Source organism: Theropithecus gelada, chromosome 16, assembly GCF_003255815.1.
Source record: "Theropithecus gelada isolate Dixy chromosome 16, Tgel_1.0, whole genome shotgun sequence".
Lineage (NCBI taxonomy): Eukaryota > Metazoa > Chordata > Mammalia > Primates > Cercopithecidae > Theropithecus > Theropithecus gelada.
Genome location: NC_037684.1, coordinates 56194382 through 56219608, shown reverse-complemented (window position 1 = coordinate 56219608; position 25227 = coordinate 56194382). Strand labels below are relative to the sequence as shown.

General features: G+C 54.1%; 1 protein-coding gene across 1 annotated transcript in view; it reads right to left on the bottom strand.

Annotated features, from left to right (window-relative positions):
- The window catches only part of TBCD (tubulin folding cofactor D), a 183014-nt gene that overhangs the window by 69095 nt on the left and 88692 nt on the right, over positions 1-25227 (bottom strand). The window contains exon 14 of the mRNA XM_025361420.1: positions 2702-2858. Coding sequence (XP_025217205.1) covers positions 2702-2858 — 157 coding nt within the window. The remainder of the gene's footprint in view (positions 1-2701; positions 2859-25227) is intronic.

Below are 25227 nucleotides of genomic sequence, written 5' to 3'. Positions count from 1 at the left end.
CGGGGACTTGACTTGTTCGGATGGTTCTGCCTGCAACTCTCCGAAGTCAGCACCTGATCTGGAGACTCTCATTACAGTCACTCTCCAGTGGGATCAGCTTTCCCCCAAAACAGAGAACCAATGAGTTATGGCTCACGTGCGGCCCCGGGCTCCGTGCCCACCTAGACGCCCTCCCAGGTGAGTGGGGGTTTTGCCTCACCCCCATCTCCTGTGCCAGCCCCTCAGCCCTGGCCCTGCCCCTCCTGTGACACTGGACCAGAGAGTTCCTCCCAGGAGGAAGGGTAGGCCCAGGTTCCAGTGATGTTGACATTCTTAGACAAAATATGAGGCTGGAAAGGAAATCCGTGAGGATTTTCACTGTGAAATGGGAGCCACCATCTGAGGAGCCAGATTCAGCCGCAAACGTCACCCGTCTGAATCACGGGTCTTTCCAGGGCCTCACAGAAGGTGGTAAGGAGCTTCTCAGCCACGAGGCAGCGCCGAGCCCCGGGCCAGGGCCTGGGAGTTGCTGCCCAGACGGGCCTGGCTCAGAAGCTGTCTGCCACAGGTGCCGGACAAGTGTCTTCAGTGCTGTCCTGACTTCCTCAGTGAAACCAGAATGCGGTGGCACCTGCCCACCTCACAGGGCTGCTAAAGAAACTGAGTGAGTTATCAGTGTAAGGAAGTTTTCTCATTCTGTGACTATTCATATAAACAATAATAGAAATTTTTTTGCTTTCACTGCCTAGTTGCAGGATCAACTTCCTAAAAGTGCAGGAGCAGGGCAAGGAAGTAACAGGAAGAGCCTTTCCTGAGGCTGATCACACTCAAGAGCTCCCGCACACAGACAGCAGGGGTGCAGGCTGGCACGGGCACGTGGCAGGGCCTCAGGAGCTCAGCAGGGGCCCAAAGCCGGGCCTCTCCGTCTTTCCATCTTCTCTGCTCCACTCTGCAAGGTACTGCTCCCTGAAGACCACCAGCAGCCAAGCCCCTGCCCAGCAGCGCCACCAGAGTGGCCACTGGGGACAGCAGCGGACAGCGGCCACACCTGCTCCCAGCCACCCCAGACCTCCCTGACCTCAGGTAAGCCACACTCTCCACAACACATTGGCCAGCACCAGCACCCTCCAGCCGCGCTGCTCTCCTCTGAAGAGCAGCAGGACAGGAGGGATGTGCATGTTCACAGCTGCCTCGGGAAACACAGGACCTCCTTGGATAGAAGGAGGACCCTCAGCCCCTCTCAGGCTGATGCAAGAATGTAGACTACGAGACGCCGGCCACGTGCTGCAGGCCCAGGAAAGTAACAGGGTTGAGCTCCCTCTCTGGCGCTCTGAGTATTTGGTAAGACGGAACAGCAGTGGGCAAAAACAAGAGACAGTGCCTGTCACCAAGACCCTTGGGAGCCCATGCCGGTGTGTGGCTCACGAACTGCTTGTCGGACAGAGCCAGTGGCACCTCCACCCGGGGGGTTCACTGCGGGTGCTCACAGGGCGTGGGGAGCAGAGGGGACCCAGCACTTCAGCCTGAGCCTGCCACCAGGTGCATCTACCACCAGCGCCCCACCCGCCCAGACCAAAGGAGCAGCCCTTCTGGGTGGAAGCCGTGGGCGCTGCATCCCGTGACCCCCACAGGGGCCGGCCGGCTCCTGAGCAGCTTCAGCAGCTTCATTCTGAAGTCAGCTTCCCCAGTTCATTTCCTAGTGAAAGTTGTCGGGTGAAGTGCGGGTGTGAAACCTCGTGATGATTCAGCCGTGGGCTCACACGCCCATGATGCACAGTGACGCCGAGTCACCTTCCTCGGTGTCCCGCCTCCAGCTCCTTCATGCACAACAAGAAAGGAAGCGCCTGCCTTCTTCAGCACAAAAGAACTCATTTCAGTCCAAAAGCAGGTACAAAACCAGTGTACGTGGCTGGATTGAATCCAATCATTTCCTACGCTGGGGGCACATCTGTTCTGCACGTTTCCTCAGCAAAAAATATCGGCTCCTGAAAGTTGCTGGCACCAGACACCACCACGGGGCTCAGCTGGGTGCGTGCACTGGACACTGAGGCAGGGCCCCGCCCGCCACAGGCCGCACAGCTTCTGAGGTTCTGGTGACCACATGAAACCTGCTGGCTTCAGTTCTTTCATCAGGAAGCCAGAGGGAAAAATGGCTTCCTCCCTCCCAGAGGTTCTGAAGTGTCCACTTACACCTCAGAGGAGCTGAAACCAGGCAAGCGAAGGCTGTTGCTACTGAATATTCTCTCAAGTGCTGGTCCACAAAAACACAAAAACACAAAATCCAGCTCCTCAACAAAAACAAACACCGTCTAAAGACTTCCATGTCCAACATGCCTGCCGTATTCCAGAGGAACTTGAAAGGAGATAGAGACAGGAATTCGCCTCTCGGTAAGACCCATGACTGCAGGGGGCGGCACAGGCGATTCCCGTGCCCCACTTGCTTCCCTCCATGCCACCCAGGGTGCCTCCACCTGCCCCCAAGAATCTGCTGCCTGCAGGGTGGCCAAGACCTCCAGAATGTTCCTCCCAAACACTTCCACTCCACTTGCTCCTCCACAGAAAAGGAACTTGACCTCTGAGCAGTGGCTTTGTCACAGATCCTCTGGTCAAGGAATTTCACCTGTTCATGAGCATCTGCCGTGCACATCTCTCACGGGGAAGATGACACACGGTGCCATCAGGGCACATGGCGCATCCGAGGCGCCTCGACGAATGGGCCTACCTAGAGATGGCAGTCACAAAGGGCTTCAGCTCCCGAGGCTCGTAGGCACGCGCGAAGGCCCAGCACACATAGCAGGCAGCGTCCCTGACGTTGGTGCCCACGCTGCAGGAGCCCCGCTTCTCGTCGTAAGTCAGCGCCTTCAGGATCACGGCGACAACTGGGCAAGGAAAAGAGAAAAGATGGTGAGGAGCAGACCACACGGGCAACGCGTGAGGCTTCAGAGAAGCAGGACCCAGGGCCGGAGCACAGCCATGGCACCAGATGAGTGAGGCACACAAGCCACGTGGGGCCCACCCAGAGGCTTGGGGCTCCTGTGAGAGCCACGGCCTGGTCAGAAAACAGGCCTCCGAAAAAAAGACACATGCCCACCAACTCAGATCCAGGGAAAGGATTTTTTACAAGTGACGTGAAGAAGCAAAAGCTCCTTCAGAACAGCACACAATGCCACCCGGGGGTCTGCCGAGTCTGAGGAGACTCAAGGAAACGCGGCTCCCACCAGGCAGGGAGGGAGAGGAGCCGCTGGTTCAGGGGAGGGAGAGGTGCCACTGGTTTAGGGGAGGGAGAGGTGCAGATGTCATGCTGTCACGGTCACGCAAAGGCAGAGCGTCCCAGGGGATGCCTGGCTCTGCCCAGAGCAGGTCTGGGGGGAACCAGGATGAAAATGCAAAGCTGGCCGTGGCGCCTTCGGTGCTGACTTCAGGAACCATCCGTGCAGGGTTCCTATGCAAAACGGCTATGTAGGGAAATCCGAGGTAGGTGTGGATTATCCTTCCGGCTCCATTTAAAAGTGGGTTAGGCCGGGCGCGGTGGCTCAAGCCTGTAATCCCAGCACTTTGGGAGGCCGAGACGGGCGGATCACGAGGTCAGGAGATCGAGAACATCCTGGCTAACACGGTGAAACCCCGTCTCTACTAAAAAATACAAAAAACTAGCCGGGCGAGGTGGCGGGCGCCAGTAGTCCCAGCTACTCGGGAGGCTGAGGCAGGAGAATGGCGTGAACCCGGGAGGCGGAGCTTGCAGTGAGCTGAGATCCGGCCACTGCACTCCAGCCTGGGCGACAGAGCGAGACTCCGTCTCAAAAAAAAAAAAAAGACAGTGGGTTAATGAGTAATGTGATATCACACCCGTGTGTGATTTCATTTATTTCTTTTTTTTTTTGAGACAGGCTCTGGCTCTGTCTCCCAGGCTGGAGCACAGTGCTACAATCTTGGCTCACTGCAGCTTCCACCTCCCAGGCTCAAGCAATCCTCCCTCCTCAGCCTCCCGAGCAGCTGAGACTACAGGCATGCCACCATCACACTCAGCTACTTTTTAAATTTTCTGTAGAGATGGGATCTCGCCATGTTGCCCAGGCTACACATGATTTTTTACGTAGACACGAGAGGATTTTAGGACATGTGGTGTAAGTACATTGGGATGTTCCAAGGAGCTCAAGTTTTACTGTATTTGTTTGATTTATTAGGTTCATATATTTCAAGTGCTTTGGAATAAATACTTGAGATCAACTGCTGAACAAAGAAAACGGAACACAGCTATGAAGCCAGCGATGGAGACCCACAGAGCCAGGAGGAGCACCCAAGTCCCCAACCCAGCTCCGCCTCCCGGACAAGCACTCCTCCCCAGGACGCCCTCGTGCTGAAGCACCCGCACACCCAGGGCCTCACTCAGGGCTCTGCACACAACCCCCTCCATGCACACGCTGTCTGTACACTGCACACCCACCAACCAAGTTCACTGACACCACACTGAGAAAAGGCACTCCAGGCATGGACACATGAGAGGCCGGTTATTTGCACATGCAGCTGTCATCGGATACATTATCTCCCAGAAGAATGCACCTAGAAATGATCTTAGGCAAAACACCACGAGCTACAACTGTAGGACTATGAATATTATATGCAAATTTTCCCTCTGACTTTTTGCAACTAAGGATCTTTATGGTCCATAAACAGCAATAAAAATGGATGTTTCTGCACAGTTTATTTTATATACATATGGTGATTACTTTTAATAAGATTATCACATTTATACACTTACTAAAACTACATAAAAATGAACTTTCTTCAAAACAGAAAGTTCAAAGATACCGCGGTATCAAGGATGTGAAATTCGCCAGAGTAAGCAGCTGGGGAAACTGCCTCCTCTCAGCCCAGCCACAACGCAGGGCACCGCACACAGAGGCCCAGGGGAGCGGCAGGACATTCCGGGGTCCCCGCCAGACACCAAGGTCTCCCCAGCCTACCTGGGGCCCAGCCCTCTCCCAGCCTCATTTCCTCAGGACACTCCACCTGGATGTGCTGTAGGCTTCTTCAAGCCCAGTGCCCAGAGCAGAGGCGTCCTCTGGTGTAGCGCCCATGCCCACGGCCAGCCCTCCCCTCGGGTGCAGCTCAGGGCTGGCTCCTCCTCACTCCTCCACATCCAGACGCAGCGCCAGTCCCAGAGCCCACCCCAACTGCGGCAGTCATGCCTCCACAGGACCCAACAGCTCCCTCCCACCGTGGTCAGACCACCACCAGCTCTCACCCCAGGACCCCACAACTCACTCTGGAAGGCCCCGCGTGGCCACACAGAGCAGCTCCGCGTTCCCTCTCTCAGCCATGACTCCCTCCTGCAAAGCACCTCCTGGAGCCTTCTCCGCCTGGGGGCCCTGTGCTCTCCAAGGCCCTCCTCACACAGGGCAGAGCCGGCAGCACCGTCACCGGCAGGAGGCACTGAGAGTAACGGCCAGTGCAGCCGTCAATCCGCAAACCAGAACCTGCTGGATGATTTGCAAGAGTCTCTCTCACTTCTTGTAAATGTCGAACGTTTTCCTTCTACAAAGTGAAAGAGTGAGGATTATGGAATGCGTGTGAGACGCGAAACCAAACAAGAGGGCGACTGTGCGGGAGAAAGCCACTGAATCTAACAAGCGGGTTCAAGCTGATTATCTCGATCTGAACTAAACCAAATCTGTAACACCCAAAAGGCCATCAGTTGTTTGCCCTGCAACGTCCACTCTGAGCTTTCTCTACGGCTCATGTTCACTTTCTGTGCTAACAGGGCAGCCTGTTCGTGACCAACACACATCAAAACTAATAGGCTGTGGCACCTCCAGGAGGAAAAGCGTGACACAAATGTGGCATCCCTGCCAGTCCAGGTCCCCAAGGGCAGCCACTGCAATGCCACTCCAGGCGGCCCCAGGCACAACCACCCAGCAACTCCACCGCCTCGGGCATCTGGGTGCAAACCGCTGAGTCCCAATTTATCCATCCACCGGACAGAACCGATTCCCAACAGACAACCACGAGTGGCAGTGGCCAGTGTGGACACTGGTCTGAGGCCCCCCCCACGCCCAACGTGTGCACCTGGACACTGGTTGGCAGCCCTGTGAGAAGCCTCCAAGGGAGGACACAGACCCCCCCACCCCAGGCCACTGAGGCGCTGCGGGAGCTGATCCCGCCACACCCCCAGGACCTGACCTGGGTCGGGGAGCCCAGGTTTCTGTCCCCAAGTCCATGAGAGCTGGTTCTCTTCAGCACCAGTGTAGTCAGCTGCTGGGATGAATCAGCCACCCAGAGACAGCTGTGCAGACACGACGTCCACTAACAGGCATCTGGGCCAACACACACGCAGGCCTTCCTTCAGTCTGACCAGCACTTCCTGCTGGAAACTGATGGCGGAGGAGGTCTAGCCAGAGGCCGACCTGGCCGCTCCTCTATTTTGAGGAGAAGAGGCCGGTTCCTGAGAGGGCTGTGGGTGGCCACGCACACTGGGCCGCTCTCCCCGGCTGTGGACAGAGTCACAGAGGTGTGGGCTTCCCGCTGTCCTCCCTGTGCTCCCGCAGGGCTGAGTCCCAGCAGCAGGGAGCAAAGCCTACCCCCACCTCAGCTTCTGGGGCCTCTGCCCAAGTGGCAGTGCTGCTACAGGCGTCCAGAAGGGCCCAGCCGGCCTCCTTCCAGGCCAGGCCACAGCGCAAAGTCCTGGGGCCTTTCTCCTTGCCCTCCTGCCGCTCAGAAACCTCCAATCCTGTTCCATGACACCCGCAACAGACGTCAGGGCCCCACATGCCAGCACACGTGAAGCGGCAGCTGCCAAGGCCTGGCTGCTGGCGACATCCCAGGGAGCCCTAGAAGCTGAGGATGTTTCTCCTCGCAGGTCCCTGGAAAGGAATCTAATTTGCACAAAGTAAAACAGCTTGAGAGGGTGTGAGATGATCAGTTTCCTTAACAAGAACAGAAAAACCAAGCCACTTGGCTCTGAGGCATCCCAGGGCGGCAGGTGCTATATCCTGGGGGGAACAATGGAGTGAGGCCTGCTTCTCCTGCTCAGGATAAAGAGGAAGCCTTGGGCTGCCAGCTCTGACATCTCGGGACCCGAACACAAGGGGCAGGCCAGCCTCAGTAGCCAGGCACCTGGGCGACCACAAAGCTGGGGGAGGGGCATGTGGAACAGAAACTCCTTTGCCATAAACTTTTATATAAAGTCATTATCAGAAAAAAATTTCAAAAACAACTCTTTCCAGATTCAACAGGTTTAAAATAAGGAAACTATCCAATAGCTCTGAACAAAAACCTTTCTCATGGTTCCAATTACACACAGCAAATGCATGTCGAGTATAGAACATACCCCAGGAGGCTTCCTTTTGGCAACCCAAGCCCAGCCATGTAATTTAAAAACCCTTCTCTCTAGACAGCTTGTCATTTGTTGAACACCAATCGCCTCAGGAAAAAGCAGCCTCCAGGTGACAGAAACAACTTAACCCTCGGAGCACCACAGCCCCCTGCAGTATGCGACCCCAAGGGGCAGAAGGGATCCAGGCATTCTCTGCAAAGGCAGAAATAATCCCTCTACAAAAAATCGTCATATAGTTACACCTTCTGATAACTAATGAGGTTTTACTAATTTTAAAAACAGACATCACTTCTAGGCATAAACTGCATCGTGCTGGACTCCTGCAGACACAGCTGGTGCAGACTGTATCGCCCCGTCAGGCCTTCCCATTTCGGCACTGGCCGGTGAGGGCTGGGCACAGTGCAGCAAGTACCCCCACGGCACAGACAGCCCGCCACATCCTCCGCGAGGAAGGCGTGGGACCGTGGGCACCTCCCGCGTAGCCCAGAGTGGGTGACTGTGGGCAGGGGGTGTCTCCCTGACTGCTCGGGCCCCTCCAGAGCACTGAGCCACCCTCCCACAATGGGGCTGATGTGGAGGGAGCCTCGACCTGGGTGCAGAGCCCGAGCGCAGGAAACGCAGCTCCCAAGAGCCCTGCAGACCTTCCCTTCAGCACCAGCACACACAGCCATGGCTCCTGTCCCAAAAATGCAGTTCAACTTGCTCAGAAAAAAAAAAATGCCAGGGCTGAATTTGCTAGGGGGCAAGAGGCAGTGATGGACAGAACACCTGGTTCCACTGACATCTGGGTTTCCAGTTCCCACAGGACGTGCTAGAGAAGCCATCCCGAGGCCCTCAGCTGCCTGCAGGGAGCAGCCTCACGTCTGCCACGCCTGCCACGCTGCACAGCACAGACTTGGTGCTTGGCCTGCCCCTGGGGCACAAGGAGCCCCACCCACCAACAGGAGCAGAACCCCGCTGTCCCCACGATGCCCAGGGGAGGGATGCTCCCAGCATCTTCCTGTGCTGCTGGGGCTGAGTACCCAGATATGTATCACCTGCCCTGCTCTCCCCCACTGCCCCAAGCACACCCCCCAGCCTCGGTGGATCACGCACCAAAAGCCCCAAGCCCACTCTTTCCACAGGAAAGTCACCCAGCCACGCTGGCCCAGCAGCTCTCCCACCTGTGCCTGTGAACTGAGACCCCACCTGCCACCACCCACTGTGCAGGGTCTAAGAGTCAAGGACCCTCTGTCAAGGTGCTGGGGACAGTCATGAGTCCCCACCACACGGAGGCACGCAGTCCAGGCCAGCTGTATGACACACCCTAGCCAACACGAAGACACAGAGCCCGGGTCACCCAACTGTCACCAAGCTCAGAGTCTTACAGTTGTTAAAATAAGAGCACAGAACGTCTCTGCTGTGAAAGGCCACGTCCGGGAGAGCAGAGAGTCGGCACTCGATCTGTCTGGGAGGCGGCGACGAGGAAGCCCCACAGGCTGGGCACCCACAGGTCACAAAGCAGCTTTCTGTTCTCTGCACTACATTTGTTTCTTCATGAAATTAGAAAGTTGGATGCTTCAAAGAGCCCTGGAAGCACAAGTGAAGCTGGTAAATCACACGAGAGATGACACCTCTCTCTAAGGAAGTCCCAGGCCACAACACAGACGGCAGCCACGCCACAAACCTCCTGGGGAGCGTCAATGGCGGGCAGCTCCCTTCACTGGGAAGAGGGCTCCTAAGAACACTGGTTAAGAACTTCCAGCACCAAAACTGTAAATGCTGCACCCAGTGAAGATGCTTTTGCGTTTAATCCTGAGGGTGTTAACTCACTCAGCCGCCACCTCGGACCGCCACTGTGAGGCGTGTGAAAGGCTCGAGAAGCACAACTCCATAAAAGCCTCCGCGTGAAAACCAGACAGGACTGAACTGGGCCCCTGCTGCCCTCTCTGCCCCCTTCACCCACCTCTGCTATCAGGCAGCACCTCCTACTCCTCTCCAGGTTCCTCACCAATCCTGCTCTCCCAACAGGATCTGAGGCTGCATCAGGAGCCAAGTGCTGCTTCCCAAGGAGGCTCACAGTCTGAGCCCAGGGAAGGCACCCAGTCCCTCCAGGGGTCAATGCTGGGCTGAGGGGCGCTGATGAGCAGACTTTTGGGAGGGCACTGGGTACAAAGACTGCGTCCCGAGCACTGCCCCCCAGCCGGCACCCTCCCTGCTCACACGGGACCACACTGCCTGGAACTCCACTAGCTCGCTACTCGTACACAGTCGGCGCAACCTTATCGTGAGTGCTTCTCTCCCGGTCTTTCTCCAAGAACACAGATCACTTGCAATTTTTAAGAACTGCTTAAGCCGTCGCTATCGGAGAGCTTTCCCTAGGACCTGGCTGGAGCACGGTCACCCTCATCACTGACAGGTCCTGTAGAGACACCGCTTGGCCTCCATGCTGTGCCCAGGGCTGTGAGGCCACAGCACCTCCAGGTTCCAGGCACACAGCACAGTCCAAAGCCCTGGGGGCATCTGCCACCCAGCTGCAGCCAATGTGGTGAAGCAGTGGTCTGAGGACAAAGCCTGGACAGACGCAGGCACCACGAGGAGGGCGGGGCCAGCACACCGAGGTCTGGTTCCCACAGCGTGCTTGGTCCCTGGGCTACTGGAAAGCAACACAAAGAAATTACGATCCAATCCTCGTATCTTCACTTTTTTAAGCCTCCCAAGAGAGAGGTCAAGAGGTCAACACAAAAGGTGGTCGGCTCCATTGCCCCCAGCAACCCTCTCCCCAGCCACTCCGCAAGAACAAGGAGAACAAGGAGGGGCAGCGTCACCAGATACCCCCACTCAGAGCTCGCACTGACAAAGTCACACCCGCACGCCGGCAACCACCTCGGGCGCACGAGAGGACAGACACCCGGCCCCGCTTGACCGAAGGAGGCCCCCGGCCTGGGGTGGCCACCTGGACATCCGTAACCCCACAGGTGACTGATTTCTGCCACAGCGGAGCCGGGGCTGGCCACACAGGTGCGCGGGCAGAGAGGCCAACTCACTGTAGAAAACAGCTCCTAAGTAACAAGACATGGTGGAGCCACTCTCCTGCGCTCAAAATACATCATTTGCTTAGAAATCACCCTCAAATCGAAAAATAAACCACCCATTTACTAAATTTTTAATTTACTAAATTTTTAATTTTTTCAATACAGACGCTAAGAACCCACACTTTGAAACATTTTTCTCTAAGACTGAGAGATTATACTTGTTATAAATCTCCTGTTAGGCCTCATCACACGTTACTCACCCAAACTGCAAGGAGGAAGGAACCCAAGGCCATGCTCCCACCTCCCCATCTAGTGCTGTCCGGGCCAAAGACCCCCAGGCTGGTCTCTGGGTGAAGGCTCCTCTGCTGAGTGGCTGCCTGGCCCAGCTCTGGCTCCTCTGCTGAGTGGCTGCCTGGCCCGGCTCTGGCTCCTCTGCTGAGTGGCTGCCTGGCCCGGCTCTGGCTCCTCTGCTGAGTGGCTGCCTGGCCCGGCTCTGGCTCCTCTGCTGAGTGGCTGCCTGGCCCAGCTCTATCCACAGAGGCTCAGGCTCTCCAGGCAGACATTATGCAAACCCTTCTGCCTAAAAATCTGACAAATATAAAATGATGGAAATAAATATAAACTCACACCACAATAAAAGACCTTCAGGTTTTTAAAAGTATTGTCTACCTCTTAACAATTTTAAACATTCTCTATGAAAGTACCTTACTTTCTAAAATGAGCTGTAATACTAACAGAACACTTACTTGAAAACTCCCTATTAAAATTCCTGTACTTTAGCCATCCTATGCCCACTGACTCACTCCCCAGAAGAGAGATGTAAAAAGCCCAGTGTGTGCCACGGCCGCACCAGCACAACTTGGTGAGGTGCAAAGACTCCCACATCTTTAGAGGAAAACCTTGTCAAAATAAATCTGTGAGTTCATCGAGTTGCAGTTCCAATGGGCAGGGCTGACAGCCACAATCACGGCCCTCTCTGGACACTTGGCCAGTGCACGGCCACACCAGGGCTGGGCTCAGGTCTCTGGACACACGGCCAGTGCACGGCAACACCAGGGCTGGGCTCAGGTCTCTTGACAGATCTGGATCTGAGTTTAAGGGATGACTATCGATATAAACAAACACTGATTTTATGCCCACACAGCTTTATTTCTCCATCCACTGATCCATCCCCCAAGAAAGAAAAGCATCACGTGAACAGCCAACACCAGCAGCCGACGTGAACCAGCAGCTGCCGTGAGGTGGAATTCAGGGCTCACCGGGCTCACAGCCCAGACTCGCGGGGACCTGCAGCATGAATGTGTGCCCCCAGCCGGCTGCACATCCCAAGCCCAACGCTGGCAGGAGTGGGTGGGTCCCTGACCACCAGGGCCTGCCCTACGCACGGCCTCTGGGGCTGCCGCTGGCGCAAGGCTGTGCATCCTGTGCAGCTGACCCCCCCCGCCAGCAGCAGGCAGTAACAGGCACCACCCCCACCCTGCAGCACCTGGGACAAAGCTGCCAATGCCCACACTCTTCTTGTGATGGGCCACGGCTATATTAAAATTAAACACAAGCGACAGCTCCTGAAGAGCTCCTCCCCTGAGTCCCCGGGGGGGCCGGGTGCAGTGGCCATGTCCCAGTGCTGCCCTCCAGAGCATCCAACAAGGGCCTCCTGGCCTCCCCCAGGGGTGGAGCAGAGACCCTCTGCTTGGACAAAGGGAAGTGCTTCTCACACAGCCCAGACACGGGTGAACAGACAGGGCAAGGGCGCTGGGGTGGAACCGAACCCCGTCCAGGGAGACCCACGGTGCCTGCAAGCACAGCACACAAGGACGACCACAGATGGCAGAAGACGCCAGCGCTCTCTCCATTATCCAACAAAGCCAGTGGCGTCTGCCGGCTCCGCGCCGTCACAGTGGGCACCGCATTCCAGTGTGGCCAGCCCTGCTCAGGTTCCTGCTCTAAGTTAGAACCATTTCTGTTCAAGCAATCCCAAGTAATGGCTGTTTGCAAATTAAACAGCCTCAGGATCTCCTGAGCCACTGTCACTGGTTCATGAAACCCACTGTGGTTCCTTCCACCTGTGTCTGTCCCCCTCGCTGTCCCCTCACTGCCACCCGAGCAGCCACCACAGGGAGAAGAGCCAGTCAGTTCCTGCCCCTCCACCACTGCGAAAGGCCACCAGAGGGGAGGGGACGCTCAGCGCAGCGTGACCGCCATGTGGGGGGCGGGGGCCCTCCCTGAAGCCAGGGCGCTCCTGCCCGCTCTGCTCAACATCGGGCGCGGGCACTCAGAACGCCCACAGCTAATGACAGAGTGGCTCAAGCACAACAACTTGAAAGAAGCAAAAACAGGCGTTCGGGAGAATTAAAGGTTCAACCAGGAAGTCAGGGACCAGTTCTGCCATGACTCACTGCCTGGGACTCCCAGCCCCCACACTCAGACCGCCACTGGCCCCAAGACGGTGTCCCTGGCACGGGCCCTTCAGAAGCAGCAGGGCCCAGAGGACCGCAGTGCTGGAGCTGATACCCAAGGACATATGAAGTCCAAGAGCAAGACCCCGAGGCCCAGGGTCAGACGGCTGGGGAGGCCAAAGGCCACGTCACCAGTGCACAGTGACTGACAAGCCTGCTGCCCGTCTCCAACCCAGTTACCTCAAGGGTTTCCTTCTGTTCCCAACTCACCGCCCACTGATGAATCTTTCTGGGTCACTGCCATGACCAGGCAGGACAGGTGGCTCTGAAGACACTTTATTCAGGTGAGTCTGGGCAGCAGCCACCGCTATGGACTGGAATCTTTCCACAGCCACACTCCCGGCGGGCAGGCCCTGGCCTCCAGCCTCTGCTGGTCCTCAGGAGCCTGTCCACAATTCTGACTCCAACCTGCACTCTTTGTCCTCACTACAGGGCACACTTGGAGTCTACACTGCTGGAAACCACAGAGGAACTTCCGTAGCCCTGAAGTCATAGCCGGCGTGTCTGCTCACCCAACAGGACACGCGCGACCCACGAGACCCACTCTCCTGAAAGCCAGTGTGTCCGTGTAGGGAGGACTCAGACCCAGCAGGCTGGACCACCCACGAGACTTCCTTTTCCTGAAAGCCAGTGTGTCCGTGTAGGGAGGACTCAGACCCAGCAGGCTCCTCATGGCCTCTTGGGGTCCTGAGCAACGACAATGAGGGTGGGACTCGGGGTTGCCACGCAGCCTGGCCCCAGCCTTGCCACCCAAGACCCCCGGCCCCACAGAGACACTGAGAGCCACACTCATACCCACTGCAGGAAGCACCACCTGACAGCAGTTCTCTCATCAAGACAAAGTCCCAACAAGTCCACATGGGGCAGCCCCAGGCAGCCACCCACGAGCCGCACCCTCCTTGCCACCAAGCGGGGATCCTAAGACAGCCAAGGCCGGGCTGAGCGGGGCCCGTTCACACCAACAGGCCCTTCACACAGTCGATTTTCCACCCACAGAAGGGTCAGAAACTGTGAAGATGAGTACAAGGACAACACGGTAACCTCACCTCAGGCACATTCAAAAGCAACCCTAAAAAGTGTCCTGTCTGTGAGGCACACCCAGCGAACCAGGCAGTCCTCACAGCACTGTCATCACCAGAAGCCCGAGCGAGCTACTTTCACAAGCAAAACCTGAATTTCAAGTCAACTGGGATTCTCCAGCCGTAGTACCTGTATAACTCCCCAGCCAGACTGGCCAACCTGCATTTTATTTTAAATGCCGAATGGGCCTGGAGCTAGCAAAAACACGGAAGACAACAAACTTAGGAAGGTGTGAAAATAAGTTTAGTAGGTAAAGGGTTTTTTCCAGGCAGAAAGATGTTCATTAAAAGATTCATGAAGAGGTTGCTTTCCGCACATAGTGCATAACCAAACATAACTAGATCACTTCATGTTCCTATGTCACAGCTTAGCTTTGACCCAAAACCATGAATTTCAACTTTTAAAAACAACAAAAGCTGGCTGGGCACAATGGCTCATGCCTGTAATCCCAGCCCTTGGGAGGCTGAGGCGGGAGGATCACTTGAGCACAGGAGTTCGAAACCAGCCTGGACAACATAGGGAGATTCCATCTCTACAAAAACATACAAAAGTTAGCCAGGTATGGTGGTGTGCACCTGTAGCCCCAGCTACTTGGGAGGCTGAGGTAGGAGGATCACTTGAGCCTGGGAAGTCAAGGCTGCTGTGAGCTGGGATCAAACCACTGTACTCCTGGCTGAGTGACACAGCAAGACCCTGTTTCAAAAAAAACTAAAACAAATTAAAATAACAAAGGTAAAACCATGAGGCGCAAGCAGCAAGGCTGTACCATCCGCATGGCTGCTGTGGATGTGTCAGGTAACAACACCTCACAAGCAGCAAGGCTGTACCATCCGCATGACTGCTGTGGATATGTCAGGTAACAACACCTGACAAGCAGCAAGGCTGCACCATCCACATGGCTGCTGTGGACGTGTCAGGTAACAACACCTGACAAGCAGCAAGGCTGCACCATCCACATGGCTGCTGTGGACGTGTCAGGTAACAACACCTGATAAGCTTCACACTTTCCTTTCATTCGACAATAAATTACTCCACACAGAATCTCAACTCCAATTTAAAAGTTTCCAATTTTTAAAGCAAAAAAATTAAAATACTTTTTAGACACCCATATATGTGTATGTGTGTATGTACACATCACACACACCCCAAAACCGCACACATAGAGAAAAGAACTAAAAAGAGAGAATTAAAACAACGGTGAAATGTTTAAACATGACACAATACAAAGATATTATCAAAAGAAAGAAAAGACAACCAACAGAATGGGAGAAAATATTTGCAAATGATAAATCTGATAAGAGTTTAACATCCAGAAGATACAAACAGCTTTTACAACTCAACAACAAAAGGACAAACATTCCAATTTGAAAATGGTCAAAGAACTTGACTAGACATTTATCCAAAGAAATACACAAACAGCCAAGGCGCACAAGAAAAGATGCTCAATGTCATTCGTCACCAAGAAAAGTTCAAATTAAAACCACAAGATACCCCCTCACACCTACGAGGATGACTATAATTTTTTGAAAAAGAACAACACAGATGTTGGTGAGGACACGGAGAAACCAGAAACTGTGTGCCTTGCTGGTGGGGACGCAGAGCAGCACAGCATGTGTGGAAACAGCTTGGGGACGCCTCAGTAAGCACACCGAGGGTCCGCACGCAGTACAGCAATCCCACCCAGTGAGTACACCGAGGGTCCGCATGCAGTACAGCAATCCCACCCAGTGAGCACATCGAGGGTCCGCACGCAGTACAGCAATCCCACCCAGTGAGCACACCGAGGGTCCGCACGCGCTCCAGCAATCCCACCCAGTGAGCACACCGAGGGTCCGCACGCGCTCCAGCAGTCCCACTCAGTGAGCACACCCAAAAGAGGGGAAGACAGGGATCCAAACAGACACTTGTACGCAAATGTTCACAGAGGCATTATTCACAAGAGCCAAAAGGTGGGAAAACCTAAGTGTCCATCAACTGACAGAGAAACAAAAAGGGGTCTAGCCATACAAAGCAATATTATTCAGCCATAAAAACAAATGAAGGCCTGACACATGCTACAATACAGATGAACCAGGCACAAAGGGTCACACACTGCAGATTCCATGTGTACGAAATTCTCAGAATAAGCAAACGTAGAGGCAGAAAACAGTCTGGCAGGTGCCAGGGGTTGGGAAAACAGTCATGTGTCATGACTATGTGAATGGACACCAGCATATTTTTTTGGTGATAAAAATGTCTCAAAAGTAGACAGAAATAGTAGCTGTGCAACACTGTGAATGTACTAAATGCTCTGAATTATTCACTTTAAAGTTAATGGTTTTTTTTGTTTTTTTTTTTTTTTGAGACAGAGTCTCGTCTGTCGCCCAGGCTGGAGTGCAGTGGCGCGATCTCAGCTCACTGCAAGCTCCGCCTCCCGGGTTTACGCCATTCTCCTGCCTCAGCCTCCCGAGTAGCTGGGACTACAGGCGCCCGCCACCTCGCCCGGCTAGTTTTTTGCATTTTTTTTAGTAGAGACGGGGTTTCACCGTGTTAGCCAGGATGGTCTCGATCTCCTGACCTCGTGATCCACCGCGCCCGGCCTAATGGTTATTTTTATGTTATGTGAAATTTTACCTCAAAACACACATACACACAGAAAGAGAGAAATGGTTTCTTAAGAGCAAACACCTGGCCAGTCACAGTGGCTCACACCTGTAATCCCAGCCCTTTGGGAGGCCAAGGTGAGTGGATCACGTGAGCATGGGAGTTCGTGACCAGCCTGGGCAACACAGTGAGATTCCAACTCTTCAAAAAATAAAAAAAATTAGCTGGGTGTGGTCGCACACACCCATAGTGCCACAGTGACTTGGGAGGCTGAGGTGGAAGGGATCGCTTTAGTCCAGGAGGCCAAGACTGCAGTGAGCCGTGACTACACCACTGCACCCACTCCAGCCTGAGCAACCGAGTGACCCTGGCTCTAAAAAAATTTTTTACAAAAGCAAACACCTTTCCCTGCCCCTCCTGAAAATTCAGTCCTGAAGCATCAGGTGGCACCACATAGGGTTGCATGTCCCGGAAGGGATGGTGGGGGCCAAAGTGGCCCACACAGGACGAAGAGGGGTCTGTGAGGCTGAGAGCAGGGTGAGGGGGCAGCTGGCAGGGGAAGAGAGGCCACGGGGCACAGGGCCACGGGGAGGAGGGCCACAGGGAGGAAGGCCACTGGAGGAAGGCCACGGGCAGATGCGACGCCCCAATGCTTGTGTTCCCCCAAATTCCTGCTGAAATCCTCACTCCCAAGGGCACGGTGTTAGGAGGTGTGGCCTTTCATAGGTGGTGAGTCACAAGGACAGAGCTTCGTGAAAGTGATTAGGAGCCTTACACTGAGCTTTGCTTGCCTTGCGATTGGTGCTGTTAAGTGGCCTGGGTCCACTGCGATGCTGACAGATCCACTCTTTCAATACATGATGGAAACTTCACCTGTAGCTTTGTGCAGTGTTTTTCTGGTCATCATTTCAGCACAGAACGTCAACCGTTCCTCCTGTTTCTGAGGTCATATCTGGCACCCACTCCAGCACCGTGCTCTTACACTGCTGCCCAGTTCCCTCCAGCAGCCTGGCTCTCTGTGCGATGTGTGAACATGAATGCTTGCTCCTTTTCTGACCACCGTTACCCACACAAGTAATCTGCAGGCCTTTCTGACACTGTCAACAGTATCTGGACACCACAGAGCAGGGGACACACACACATTAGCAGAGCGCACAGGTCTCGCCTGTGTGGAGCCTCGTAAGGAGCCCGCAGTGCCTGCGTCCGGCCAGCACCCCCGCCATTTTATCGCCCTTTGTGGACGTGCTTGCATGAGGGAACACGGTCTTACGTGGAAAGGATTTCTCCAAGCTGAAGGGGGCTGGAAGGATCTTTACCCCCGGGTGCTGAATCAACTGTGCATTGTTTACCTGTGTTTTGACTGCAACCCATCACCCACAGAGTGTCAAGTCAGCATGCAAAAAGTTATGAGTTTTGGATTTTCGGATTCAGGGTGCTCAACCTGTAATGCCTAATATTCAGCAAGAAGAACTAAAAACTCAACGATGTCAAGTATGTCAGGTGGAAAGCGATCAAGGTCAGGGTAGGCTGTGTGTGATTTGGAGGGGAGGCTAAGAAGCTAGCTGTTGGCTTTTAACATTCATGGTACAAGCTGAAGACGACCACTGAAGAAAACACAAGGAACGGAATATATGATTTTTCCAAACCAATAAGGAAGAAGATGTGGAATGGGACCAGGTTGGGGGACACAATAGAAACCACAATTTTTAAAAACAAAAGAAAAATCTGAAAAAGCAATTCAAATAGTAAGACAAAGACATCCAAACATGTCAGTAAAGCAAATGAACTCACCAGCTTAAAATCAAAGGGTAGATTTTTAATCAACATATACCTAAAATGTAAGGATATAAAAAGATTAAAAGACAGAAAAGAATATACTGAGAAAACACTAACCAAAAGAAAGCTGGGGCCAGTAACAGTGGCTCATTCCTGTGATCACAATACTTTGGGAGGCCAAGATGAGAAGATCATTTGAGGCCAGGAATTCAAGACCAGCCTGGGCTAGATAGTGAGACCCTGTCTCTACAAAAAAATCGAAAAAATCAGCTGGGTGTGGTGGCAAACCCCTGAGACTCACCTACTTGTGAGGCTGAGGTGGGGGGACTGATCTAGCCCATGCGGTCAAAGCTACAGTGAGCCGTGACTGAGCCACTGCACTCCAGCCTGGGCAATAGAGCAAGACCCTGACTCAAAAAAAGAAGAAAAAAAAGAGGGGCGGGTGCAGGATGCAGTGGCTCACACCTGTAATCCCAGCACCTTAGCAGGCTGAGACAGGTGGACCGCTTAAGCCCAGAACTTTGAGACCAGTCACATGGCAAAGCCCTACCCTTCAAAAAAAAAAAGGAGAAAAAAGATGCGACACTCAGCTGGGCACGGTGGCACATGCCTGTGGTTCCAGCTATTCAGGAGGCTGAGGTCGGAGGACCACTCACGCCCAGGAGGCCAAGGATACTGTGAGCTATGATCGCACCACTGCACTCCAGCCTGGGCAACGGAGCAAGAACCTGTCTCAACAAAATAAATTAATTTAAAAGAGAGAGAGAGAGAGAGAGAGAGAAAGCTGAGTAGCCACCTTCCCATCGCACATAAAGAGGCAGCTGCATCACAAGCTCCCATCCTCAGGAGCTGCTCTGCATCCTCGTCACCGGCCTCGAAACAGAACGCGTCGCATGCCAGACACGGTTCTGAGCTCCGGGTGTGTTCGTTCCCTTACCTCTCCAAACAGCCTTATGATCCATGGCCAGGCCTGTACCCAAGACAAAAACCACATCCACACAAAACCTCACACACAAATGCTTTATTCACAGCAGCCTGCAGGGAAACAACCCAAATGTCTACCAACTGACGGATGGATAATAAAACGCGGCCTCCACGTACGTCGTGGGCTGAATCCCAGTGCCCCCGAGTGCCTGTATCTGGAGATGTGGCCCTTAGAGATGCGTAAGGTAAAATGAGGCCACGCGAGTGGGGCCCAGATCTGCTATGACCAGTGTCCTCATAAGAGGAGGAAATAAGGACACCCAGACACAGAACGAGTGGCGAGCACGCGGCAGGAAGGCAGCGCCTGCAGGCCCAGGGGAGCTCGGAAGAAACCGAGCCTGCTGGCCTCTCGATCTTGTTTTTTGTTTTTTTTTTGTTGAGACGGAGTCTCACTCTGTCGCCCAGGCTGGAGTGCAGTGGCCGGATCTCAGCTCACTGCAAGCTCCGCCTCCCGGGTTCCCGCCATTCTCCTGCCTCAGCCTCCCGAGTAGCTGGGACTACAGGCGCCCGCCACCTCGCCCAGCTAGTTTTTTGTATTTTTTTTAGTAGAGACGGGATTTCACCGTGTTAGCCAGGATGGTCTCGATCTCCTGACCTCGTGATCCGCCCGTCTTGGCCTCCCAAAGTGCTGGGATTACAGGTGTGAGCCACCGCACCCGGCGTAGCCCCTCGATCTCCGACACCCGCCTCCAGAACCGTGAGGGAAGCATTTGTGCTGCGTGAGCCCCCATCTGTGGCGTCTTGTTTCTGCAGCCTGAGCTGACAAAGACGCCACACGATGGAACAGGCTTCAACAAGGAAAAGAACAGGGGCACTGCTGGGGACTGCGATGCCCATGGACCACGCCAACACCACGTTCAGGGCAAGGAGCCACCACAGAGGACCACAGGGGGCACGGTTCCATTCACAGGAAACGTCCAGAACGGGCAGACGCAAAGACAGAGCATACAGCTGCGGTGTCTAGGATGGGGAGGATGGGGGCTTGGGGATGGCAGCGAAGGAGCGTGGGGTAAAATGTTCCTACAACCGACTGTGGCAATGGCCACAAAACTCTGCAAATGCATCACAAGCCACTGAACTGTACACTTAACGAGAGAACTGAATGGCATGTGAACTGCGTCTCAACAAAATCATTGAAAATCCTATGGGGTCAACAGTAATTGTTCAACTTACAAGCAGAGGTACTGAAGCAGCAAGGAGTCACTTTTCTACTCCTACCTGGGTCAACTTTGATAAATTATGCTTCTCTCAGAATGTCTATTTTGCCTGAGCTACCAAATTTCCTGGCAAAAGGTATTCTTAACACGCCATTTTCCATCTCCACGGCGACTACATGAGGGCTCCCTTCCGTGCGTAAGGCTCCTGCTTTCTGCCCGTTGGCCACGCGTTTAGCGGTCCCATCAGCTCTCTAAGGGCTGCGTCTGGCTCTGCATGTCCTTTCCCATCTCTGTCTTCCACCTCCTCCATTTCCGGGGTTCTGCTCACTGCCCTCCTCCCACCCGCCCTCTGCAGAGCGAACCTTTCCCCTTTTCCGTGCGTGCGTCTGAGGCCGAGTCACCAAGCGATTCCTGCCACGGCCAGAGGGAACCTCAGGCCCTGTGGGCCACGTGCAGTCCACGTCGCAGACTCTGCTTGGTTGTGTTTATTCTTATGGGTGACATTTTTAAATTGTGAAAAACACTCTTGGCTCGAAAACTGGATAGAAACAGGCCGAGGCCCCATCGGGCCTGCAGGCCACAACTTCGTCATACCTGTTTAAGGATTTAAGTTTCCTTAGTTGCTTCCCAAAATTTTAGATGGAATAATTTTGTGACTGTTTTTTTTTTAACTTGTTTTTATTTTTAAACTTTTTTAACTTTTTATTTCAAAACTTCTCCTGAGACTTCTTTGACTCATGTGATTTAGACATTTGTATATCTTCTAAGTAAAAATTATCACCTTTCCCTTACGGTTCTGTATCCAGTTTTTAATTTCATTACTTTGTGAGCATGGAATACCGTCTGTACGCCAGTGAGTCTCTGGAATGTCTCGAGACTTGTTCTATGGCCTTGATGTGTAATATCTGTGAATGCTCTTCAGGTGTCTACAAACGTGTATTCTCCAACGGCTGGCTCAGGATTCTATATCAATTACGGAATCAAGCCAGTTGCCCCTGTTGTTGAAATACTGTATGTACACACATAGTATGTAATGTGCATTTTATACATATCTATATCTCCGCTACATATTTATTTATCACTAACTGAGAGGTGTTCTGAGCTCTCAGGAGGATACTGGGTCTGTCCATTTATCTCCGTAGCCCTGTTAACTTCTGCTTTTCCGATTTTAGAAAGCTGAGTCAGTCCAGACTCACCACAAGCCCCACAGGAATTCAGTGCAGGGATGGATCAGGGCTGATGAGGCCATGGGGGCCAAGTCACCAGAGTCTAAGCACAGCCACACCGCAGCGGGTCCGGTGTCAGCACACACAACCAGCAACAGCACAGCCCCAGGAGCTGCCGCACAAGCACACGGGGGCTGCTGCTTCGCTTCTGCCTCCAGATGGTGCACAGCTCTCTCCTCCAGCTCCCAGTGAAGGGGGTTCTAGCAGAAGGTCCTGCCTGGCTGAGGTGACAGGACGCAAAGCCTGTCAGGACCACGAGGTCAGGAGATCAAGACCATCAAGGTCACATCCTGCAAGAGGGACCCATGCGGCATCACGGGCAAGAGCGGGTCTCTCTGGACGATGGCAGTCCCACCCCCGGGGCAACCACGAGGACTCTCAGTTTATCCACGTGCTTGGAACAACGCCTAGCGACTGCCAGTGCAACGCAGCGCAACGCGGTTCTGACTTTTATCCTTACTTTCAGAACTTGAAATGAACTTGAGATAACCTAAAAGACACTATCGAAAACCAGGTTAAGGAGATGAAAGGAGAAATGAAAACCACAGCGAGGAAACAAGGAAGATATGAAAAGGAGCCAAAACCAAGGTCTGGAAATACATGAAGGAAAAGATTTCACTGCAATGAATGGAAATGTGACTCTCAGGACTTAGCTGAGGAGAAACAGTGGCCCTGAAGACCAAGCCCAGTAAGTAGCACTGACGCAGCTGGCAGAGGGGGACACGGAGGTGGAGAAGACGCAGCAGAGCAGGGGAAGACACACAGGTGGAGAAGCCGGCAGCAGAGGCAGGAGGGAGAGGGAAGACACAGAGGTGGAGAAGCCTCCAGGAGACACGGGAGAGGATGAGAAGGGACCAGCCCCACTGGCCTTTTGTCTGTTCACATCTATTTTCATTGCTAGGTTTTCCACTGTTATTTGTAGCAAGACAAAAAAGAAGATCTGAGTGTTAATTTTTTAAATTTTACTTGTCCTTGTGCAATTTAACTAGATGACTTCTGTACCTGACTGCTGTGTGTGTAAAGGCACCTTTGAAGAAATTCCCTATACGGGGGCCACAGGAGTTGCTCCTAGAAAACTAACAAGCCTGAGTCAGGCGAGCGAGAATTCCGAAGCCTAAGATGCTTCACTGTCGGGGTGGGGGAGGAGAGGTGGTGAGGAAAACTGTGGGAATTCTTACACTTGGCCCAGGTTCACAAACCTGAATTGGGTTTCCCAATCAAAGACAAAACAAGCCATAGCTCAGGGTTTCAAGTTTCCCTCTCAACACAGAAGCTGCAGGTCCGATCCGCACTAGGAGAGGAGGGAGTGACAGGACGCTGTTTAAACAGAAACCAAAAGCTGCTCGCCCTCCCTCTGACTCTGACGGTGCCTGCAGAGCTGCCAGGAGCCCCATTTCCAAGGCCGCTCGGGGTGAAGGTGTTGGGAGGGAGGAGCCAGGGACTGTGCACCCAGTACAAAGGCTACCCACAGGCCACACACCCAGAAACTGTCAGCCCTGCCACAGAGCACCATCCCACAAGGCTGCGCCCACCCATCCCCTCACACTCACCAGGCAAGAGGCAGCCTGGAGGGGCCTTGGTAGGAAAAAGGGGCAACAGAGAGGGGCTGTTTGCTACACTCCCACTCGTCTGAAAAAATTAATTAGCTCCAGTTTCATAAAAATTCAGGCCGGGCGCGGTGGCTCACGCCTGTAATCCCAGCACTTTGGGAGGCCGAGGGGGGTGGATCACAAGGTCAGGAGATCGAGACCATCCTGGCTAACACGGTGAAACCCCATCTCTACTAAAAATAGAAAACATTAGCCGGGCGCAGTGGCGGGCGCCTGTAGTCCCAGCTACTCGGGAGGCTGAGGCAGGAGAATGGCGTGAACCCGGGAGGCGGAGCTTGCAGTGAGCCGAGATTGCGCCACTGCACTCCAGCCTGGGCGACAGAGCAAGACTCCGTCTCAAAAAAAAAAAAAAAAAATTCAAACCATGGGCCCGGCCCGGTGGCTCACGCCTGTAATCCCTGTAATCCCAGCACTTTGGGAGGCCGAGGCGGGAGGATCACGATGTCAGGAGATCAAAACCATCCTGGCTAACACGGTGAAACCCCGTCTCTACTAAAAATACAAAATATTAGCCAGCCGTGGTAGCACGCGACTGTGATCCCAGCTACTCGGGAGGCTGAGGTAGGATAATCGCTTGAACCCAGGGGGCGGAGATCGCGCTACTGCACTCCAGCCTGGGTGACAGAGCAAGACTCCGTCTCAGGAAGAAAAAAAAAAAAATTAAATCGTGGCATTATTTGTACAAACAAATTAAAGTTTAGGTACTGACATGACAAATCTCAGACTTCAAGTTACAAATAAAGCCCTCCACTTACTCATCAAAGTCAACAAATGTCCAGAAGAAAAGCTTTCCCCAAACTCTCTCCTACGCCTTGGCCATCTCTCACCACAACGGCCAAATCAACTCCACTTCCATTTCTCCGCGTCGCTGAGCTGTCTGACACAACGAATAAAACCCCACTGATGTTCTCAGGGTTGTTCATTGTTAATGAGAAATCAGATGTCTCCTCGGTCACCTGCAGAGAATGACTGAGCGGTGCCCACAGCGCCCAGAGCAGGTCGGGCCCAGACCTTGGCACCTGGTGGTTGAGGACCCCGGGGGTACTGCTGAGCTTGGCCTTGTTAGTGTATGTGGCCCAGAGACCAGACACCCGAGGCCCAGCTCCTGGACAAGCAGTCCCAGGCAACGAGGGTGGTTGGGGAGGGAGGCAGCCCCTTCTCAGTTGTGCTCTGTTCAGTTAAATCGACTTCCCAAAACACACGGTCTGCAGGGGCTTTCAGGCCGGTGGCCACGTAACACAGGCGAAGGCCGTGACCTGTTCCTGGGCTGCTGCTCTGCTGCTCCGAGGTGACAGGAGGCACAGAGGTGTCCAGGCCCGGCTGGCGGCTTCCAGGCAACCCGGAGGCAGGGCCTAGGGCCCTAACCCAAGCCAGCAAGCCTGTGTAGCACCATTCCCGAAATCTAGGACAGTCTCCAGGCTTCTCCTGGGTCTCGGCCAGTCTCACTACCACCAGGGAAGGAAGGCAGAGGCCGCAGCAGGGCCCCGCAGCAGCAGGAAGGGCCCCCGCACTAGGGAAGAAAACCAGGAAAGGAAGGGGAAGGGGAAACAATGGAAATCCCAAAGAGAGCAGCGGGCAGCAGAGGGCTGGACGAGAGGACACGGCACACAGGACACAGCCCATGGAGGGGGCAGCAGAGGGCTGGACGAGGGGACACAGCACACAGGACACAGCACGTGGAGGGGGCAGCAGAGGCCTGGATGAGAGGACACGGCACGCTGGACGCAGCACGTGGAGGGGGCAGCAGAGGGCTGGACGAGGGGACACGGCACACACGACACAGCACGTGGAGGGGGCAGCAGAGGCCTGGATGAGAGGACACAGCACGCTGGATGCAGTGCGTGCAGTGGGCAGCAGAAGCCTGGAAGAGGGGACGTGGCACGCTGGACACAGCACGTGGAGGGGGCACAAGGATCACAGCCGTGGTGCATTCAGCAGCACAGGGCACGTGGCAGCCCCTAGGCCAGCACAAAACCAAGACAGTCTCTCACTATGGGAATTCCAATCAGAAATGAATGACAACCAAGAA